Genomic DNA, 6,441 nt, shown 5'->3' with positions numbered 1-6,441 from the left:
ATCTGTGCAGTTGTGTGTATCAGTACTTTGTTCATTTTTTTGTGTTATACTTTCTCTTTCTTTTGAGAAATATATACCAGTTCATTTTATTTGTGGATTCAATAATATCCTTGGTGACAATGCCGACTCAAAGGCTTCTGACCCAAGAATTGGCCCTGCTGCCACTGGTGGTAACTCTGAGACTGGTTTTATTTTTTCAAACCATTTTACTAGGTGATGATCCAGACACCATACTATTCTGTAGTTCAATCACATCAAGCAGTATTGTACAATTGCTAACAATCAGTCTCAAAGCATTTTCTTCCTTCTTGAATTCCTTGATATCAGGTCTCTTTATCCTCCCACCTCCCCACTATACTGCCAGGGATCCTCACTCTACTTGTCTCTATTGATCCATCAATCCTGGGTTTCATATACCAAAAGAAAAAGAAAAAACCCCAGAAAAACACACAACAAAGATTCAAAAAGGCTACCCAGAATGTCAAAAACATCAAAGTTAAGCCCTAATATGAGGAGAAACACAGAAAACGCTGAAACCTGGAGCAAGGCCAAAGGGTATCAGAGGGGAGACGAAGGGACAAAGTTTTAACCATCTAGTCAGGTTTATCATTTTAATCTATGATACTCGTCTCTCTAATAGTCCCTGATTGGTAACCAGTATATTCCCATCTCTCAATTTGGGTTTGGGGAAACACTGGAGGCTTATTTCCTGTGTAAATCTCACAAATGTATTTTGGGCGTCCGCTGTCATCCATCGCCTCCTGCCATCCAGAATCGATCAGTTTTGGTAGCCATGATTATTTCTTCGTCCTCTGATAGGAGGGAGCCCTGGTGGTGTAGTTGGTTACTCCATCTGGGCTCTTAATCACAAGGTCAGTAGTTTTTAACCACTAGCTGCTTCTCTGGAGAAAGATGAGTCTTTCTACTCCCATAAAGAGTTACAGTCTCTGCACACCTCCATGATAGGATCGCTGAAGACAAATGGGTGCATAAGCAAATGTGGTGAAGAAAGCTGATGGTGCCCAGCTATCAAAAGAGATAGTGTCTGGGGGTCTTAAAGGCTTGAAGGTGAACAAGCGGCCATCTAGCTCAGAAGCAAAAAAGCCCACATGGAAGAAGCACACCGGCCAGTGCGATCACGAGGTGCCAAGGGACCAGGTATAAGGCATCATGCAAAAAAAAAAAAGATATAAGTGTGTGTATGTATGTGTATATATGTGTATATGTATATATATACCATATTAAATGAAGGGGGAAGTGCAGAGTGGAGACCCAAGGCCCAAGTGTCGGCCAATGGAGATCCCCTAATAGAGGGGTTGAGGAGAGGAGATGGGTTAATTAGGGTGCGAGGTAGTACCGATGAAGAACACAGCTTTCCCCCAGATCCTGGATGCTTCCTCCCCCCAACTACCATGATCCAAATTCTACCTTGCAGGCCTGGATAGGACAGAGGCTGTACACTGGTACATGAGGGCTGGAGGTACAGGGAATCCAGGGTGGATGATACCTTCAGGACCAAGGGTGTGAGGGACGATGCTGGGAGAGTGGTGGGTGAGTGGGTTGGAAAGGGGGAACTGATTACAAGGATCCACATGTGACCTCTTCCCTGGGAGAGGGACAGCAGAGAAGGGGGGAAGGGAGACTCCGGATAGGGCAAGATATGACAAAATAACGAGGTATAAATTACCAAGGGCACATGAGGGAGGGGGGAAAGGGGAGGGAGGGGAAAAAAAAGAGGACCTGATGCAAGGGGCTTAAGTGGAGAGCAAATGCCTTGAGAATGACTGGGGCAGGGAATGTATGGATGTGCTTTATACAATTGATGTATGTATATGTATGGATGGTGATAAGAGTTGTATGAGTCCCTAATAAAATGTAAAAAAAGAAAAGAGGAGAAAAAAATGATTAGGGCAAAGACTGTACAGATGTGCTTTATACAATTGATGTATGTATATGTATGAACTGTGATAAGAATTGTATGAGCCCCAATAAATTGTTAAAAAAAAAAAAAGAGTTACAGTCTCAGAAACCCACAGAGGCAGTTCCACCCTGCCCTACAGGGTCTCTATGACTCAATAGCAGGGAGTTTGGTTTGGTTTGGGTCTAACATTCAGATTATGGTTCTGTCTGTTGGGCATTACACCTCTGCTGTCGTTCCCTGTGTTTGACGAACCATCTCTGCCTGGAAACACAGAGCCCCAGGGGTGGGGGGTTATGGATAGCAGATTCCATCTCCACCACCTCTCTGTGGCATATTGCTCCTGTGCTATCTACCGGGATTTCCAGCAGCTCCCCTCTGAAATTCCCACTCCACATATTGACTCCTCTGCAGCCCTCTACGGCCACGGCCTCTGTTCAACTGGTGATTGCCATTCCTTTTTATTGCTCGTCTGCGAGTCAGTGTTTGGTCTCTTTTCTGGTGGTCTTTTCTTTGCTCTCTTCCTTTTACTGTTCCACGAAATCTGGGGCTTTCTCTTTTTGAAGTTAAAGTAGTTTGTTCATTTTTACTGCTGCAGATTGTCCATTGCATGGCTATCACAATTGGCTTATCTGTTCTTCTTTTGATCGATCTTTGAGTGATTGACAAGTTAGACAACTATGAATATAGACTTATGAACAGTCTTACTAAGTTTTTCTGTTCATGCCTTCATTTCTCTTTGGAAAGTAAATACCTAGGCGTGAAATTGCTGGGACAGATGGTAAGTGCATGTCTAGTTTAGTAAGAAATAGTCAGTGCCTTCCCCAAAGTGATAGCAGGATCATTAAAACTTTATTTAAAATCATTTTATTGGGGACTCGTACAATTCTTATCACAATCCATACATAGATCTATTGTGTCAAGAACATATGTACATTCGTTGCCATCATCATTCTCAAAACATTTGCCTTCTACTTGAGCCCTTAATATCTGCTGCTCATTTTCCCCCTCCCTCCCCACTCCCCCCTCCCTCATGAACCCGTCATCATTCATAAATTATTATTATTTTGTCATATATTACACTGTCCGACGTCTCCCCCTGCCCTCTTCTCTGCTGTCCATCCCCCTGGGAGGAGGCCATACGTAGATCCTTGTAATTCGTTCCCCCTTTCTACCCCACATTTTCTCCACCCTCCAGGCATTGAGGATCATTAAAACTTTTGTTGGAGGAAAGTCAAGGGAAATAGAGGAAAGAGCTAGGAGGCAAAGGGCATTTATAAAGGTCTAGACAAAGACATGTACATGAAAATATATATGAGGATGGGGAAATAGAGCTATGTATCTATATTTATAGGTTTAATATTAAGGTGGCGGAAGGACCTTGGGCCTCTACTCAAGCACTCCCTCAATGCATGAATACTTTCTTCTATTAAATTGGCATTCTATAATGCTCACCCTCCCAACACAACTGCTGAAGCCAAAGCAGGTGAACAAGTAAATGTGGTGAAGGAAACTGATGATGCCCGGCTATCAAAAGATATAGTGTCTGGGGTCTTAAAGGCTTGAAGGTGAACAAGCGGCCAGCTAGCTCAGAAGCAACAAAGCCCACATGGAAGAAGCACACCAGCCTGTGCGATCACGAGGTACCAAAGGGATCAGGTATAAGGCATCATCCAAAAAAAAAAAAATCTTACCATAGTGAATGAAGGGGGAAGTGCAGAGTGGAGACCCAAAGCCCATTTATCGGCCACTGGAGGTCCCCTCACTGAGGGGTCTAGGGAAGGAGATGAGTCAGTCAGGGTGCGACATAGCACCGATGAAGAATATAGCTTTCCTCCAGTTCCTAAATGCTTCCTACCCCCCCACCCCCCACTACCATGATCCAAATTCTACCTTGCAAATCGGGATAGAGCAGAGGATGTACACTGGTACATATGAGGGCTGGAGGCACAGGGAATCCAGGGCGGATGATACCTTCAGAACCAGGGGTGTGAGGGGCGATACTGGGAGAGTAGAGGGTGAGTGGGTTGGAAAGGGGGAACCGATTACACGGATCTACATGTGACCTCCTCCCTGGGGGACGGACAACAGAAAAGGGGTGAAGGGAGACGCCGGATAGGGCAAGATATGACAAAATAATAATCTATAAATTATCAAGGGCTCATGAGGGAGGGGGAGCGGGGAGGGAGGGGAAAAAAGAGGACCTGATGCAAAGGGCTTAAGTGGAGAGCAAATGCTTCAAAAATGATTAGGGCAAAGTATGTACAGATGTGCTTTATACAATTGATGTATGTATATGTATGGATTATGATGAGTTGTATGAGACCCTAATAAAATGTTAAAAAAAAACAACAACTTTTGTCTGCAAAGTGTAAGCATTCCAGTTCCTCCACAAGCTTGCAACAATTTGGTGACATCAGTCTTTTTATTGTTAGCCACCTGCATTGCTCGGTAGTGGGGTCTCCTGTGGCTTCCATCTTGGTTACCCAGTGACTAGTGTGGCAGAGCCTTTTAAAGTGTTCTTCAGCCATTCACATGTCTTCCGTGTGTAGTGCTCACTTGTTTCTTGTCCATTTTGTTTCCAGGATCATTTCTCTTTTTATTATTAGGCTTTCGTGCTTTTTAATATGCTCTGGATACAAGTTCTTTATCAGACGTATCGCAAACATTTTCTTTAAATCTTTGTTTTGCCTATTCATTTCCTTAATAACAATGTCTCTGATAAGCATAATTTTTTAATGTTGATAAAGTCTATTTTATGAAATGCTATTAAATAATAGATTTAAGGTTTGTACTTCTGTATCTCTTCTAAGGATTCTTATCAGACCTCAAAGTCACAAAGATGTTCTATTTTCTTTTAGAGGCCGTATCATCTAATTTTACATGTAAAGCTCTGTCCATCTCAAATTCATTTTTATATATGCTGACTGGGGATAGAGATTATTCCCACTCCCAACCTCACGCAGATGTACAATTCTTTATGCAAAATTTGTGGAAAAGATTCATTTTCCCCATTTAATTGCTTTAGTAAATTTTTGAAAAGCCAGTTGAATACAAAAACATAAATTTATTTTAGATTCAATTCTGTCTCATTGACCTATTGGTCCTTACACTAACACAACACTGTTTTTTTTTCCACAATAAGATCTTTTATTTGTTAACATTAAGTCTGAATTTTAAACAGATTCTTGAACTGGTGGCTCATAGCCATCAGCTCGCTCCACTTTTGCACCTGTCTCATCACCAGTAGTTTTTCCAGAACTGCCACCTTCACCATGAAGCTCCAGGAGTTTTCCCAATTCAAACTTGGGCTTTTTCAGCATCTTTACTTTTCTGACAAACACATCATGGAGAGGATAAATAGACTGGCAAGCCTTTTCTCTGTCTTTCCCAATGCTGTCTGGAATCAATTTATTGACCACTTCTTTCAAGTCATTCGTCTGCACCTCTCGGGTCATGATTTCCATCATTTTCTTTCAGATTTGGCGGACCTGCTGGTGCTGAGCATAAGAGATCTTCCGAATCTGATTTTATTGCGTTTTTTAGTAAAACCAACACAGAACAGACGAAGTAGATACCCATCGGTAGTCTTGACATCAACATGAGCTTCAATCATGGTCTGCCACTTCTTGACCATGGAGCACATCTTGTCCCGCGTCAGGTCCATGCCGTGGAAGTTGGTCAGGCAGTTTTTGCCCTGAACATCCTCGGTCATTAACTTAAATTTCCTAAAGTCAACCTCGTCATTCTGTAGATCAGCAAGGCTCACTTCAAAAACTCGACCCTTGAGGCCATCAGATGCAATTTTGGTTCCTTGAGTCCTGGTGACTAGTGTTTTCCCAATATTTCTTATATTGAACATAGCTGGTGCTTTCACATCATACCAATCTTTCTTAGAAAACGGATCAATCACTTTCTTCTTAGCTCCTTTTTTGCCACCTTTGGTAAGGCGCTTGTTCTTGCCAACCGCCATGGCGTCCTGCAGAGAGCCAAAAGGCGACACAACACTGTTTTGATTACTGTAGCTTTTTGAGACCTCCTTTCAGATTGATGAGTTCAGGGGCTCCCCATTTCCACGTGCGTTTATCACCTTCTCTGTGTCTACAGATACCAGCGGGGATTTTCACTGGGATTGATTTGAATCTGTGGGCTAATTCTGGGGGAAACAATCCTGAAATCTTAATTTGGTGATGCCAGTCAATAAGCACGCTGTTCTCCATTTATGTAGGTCTTCCTCAGCAATGTTTTGCAATTTTCAGTGTATTAGGTTGTCACATCTTTTGTTAAATGTATCCCAATATTCATATCAGAAACAGTTATGAGTTGAGGTTATTGCCATTCCTGCACATTTTTCCCTCCTATCTAGACGTGTTCTGGAGTACATAAGGGGGGAAAATGTATGGTTTCTACAATAACAGTATACATTTTTACATAACTTTTTTGGGGAAAAAATGAGAAAACTTACATAAAACATGCAAGTATAACATATAGGACATTTTGTTTGTTGAATTATGTGAAGGAAA

General features: G+C 42.2%; 1 protein-coding gene across 1 annotated transcript; it reads right to left on the bottom strand.

Annotated features, from left to right (window-relative positions):
* Positions 1–5,060: 5,060 nt before the first annotated feature.
* Positions 5,061–5,891, bottom strand: LOC142447146 (small ribosomal subunit protein eS1-like). Its single transcript, XM_075548839.1, has one exon. It carries the CDS (start codon positions 5,889–5,891, stop codon positions 5,385–5,387), a length of 507 nt encoding a protein of 168 aa, XP_075404954.1. The 3' UTR covers positions 5,061–5,384.
* Positions 5,892–6,441: the final 550 nt, after the last annotated feature.

Source organism: Tenrec ecaudatus, chromosome 4 (assembly GCF_050624435.1).
Source record: "Tenrec ecaudatus isolate mTenEca1 chromosome 4, mTenEca1.hap1, whole genome shotgun sequence".
NCBI lineage: Eukaryota > Metazoa > Chordata > Mammalia > Afrosoricida > Tenrecidae > Tenrec > Tenrec ecaudatus.
This window is presented reverse-complemented; position numbering and strand designations above follow the sequence as displayed.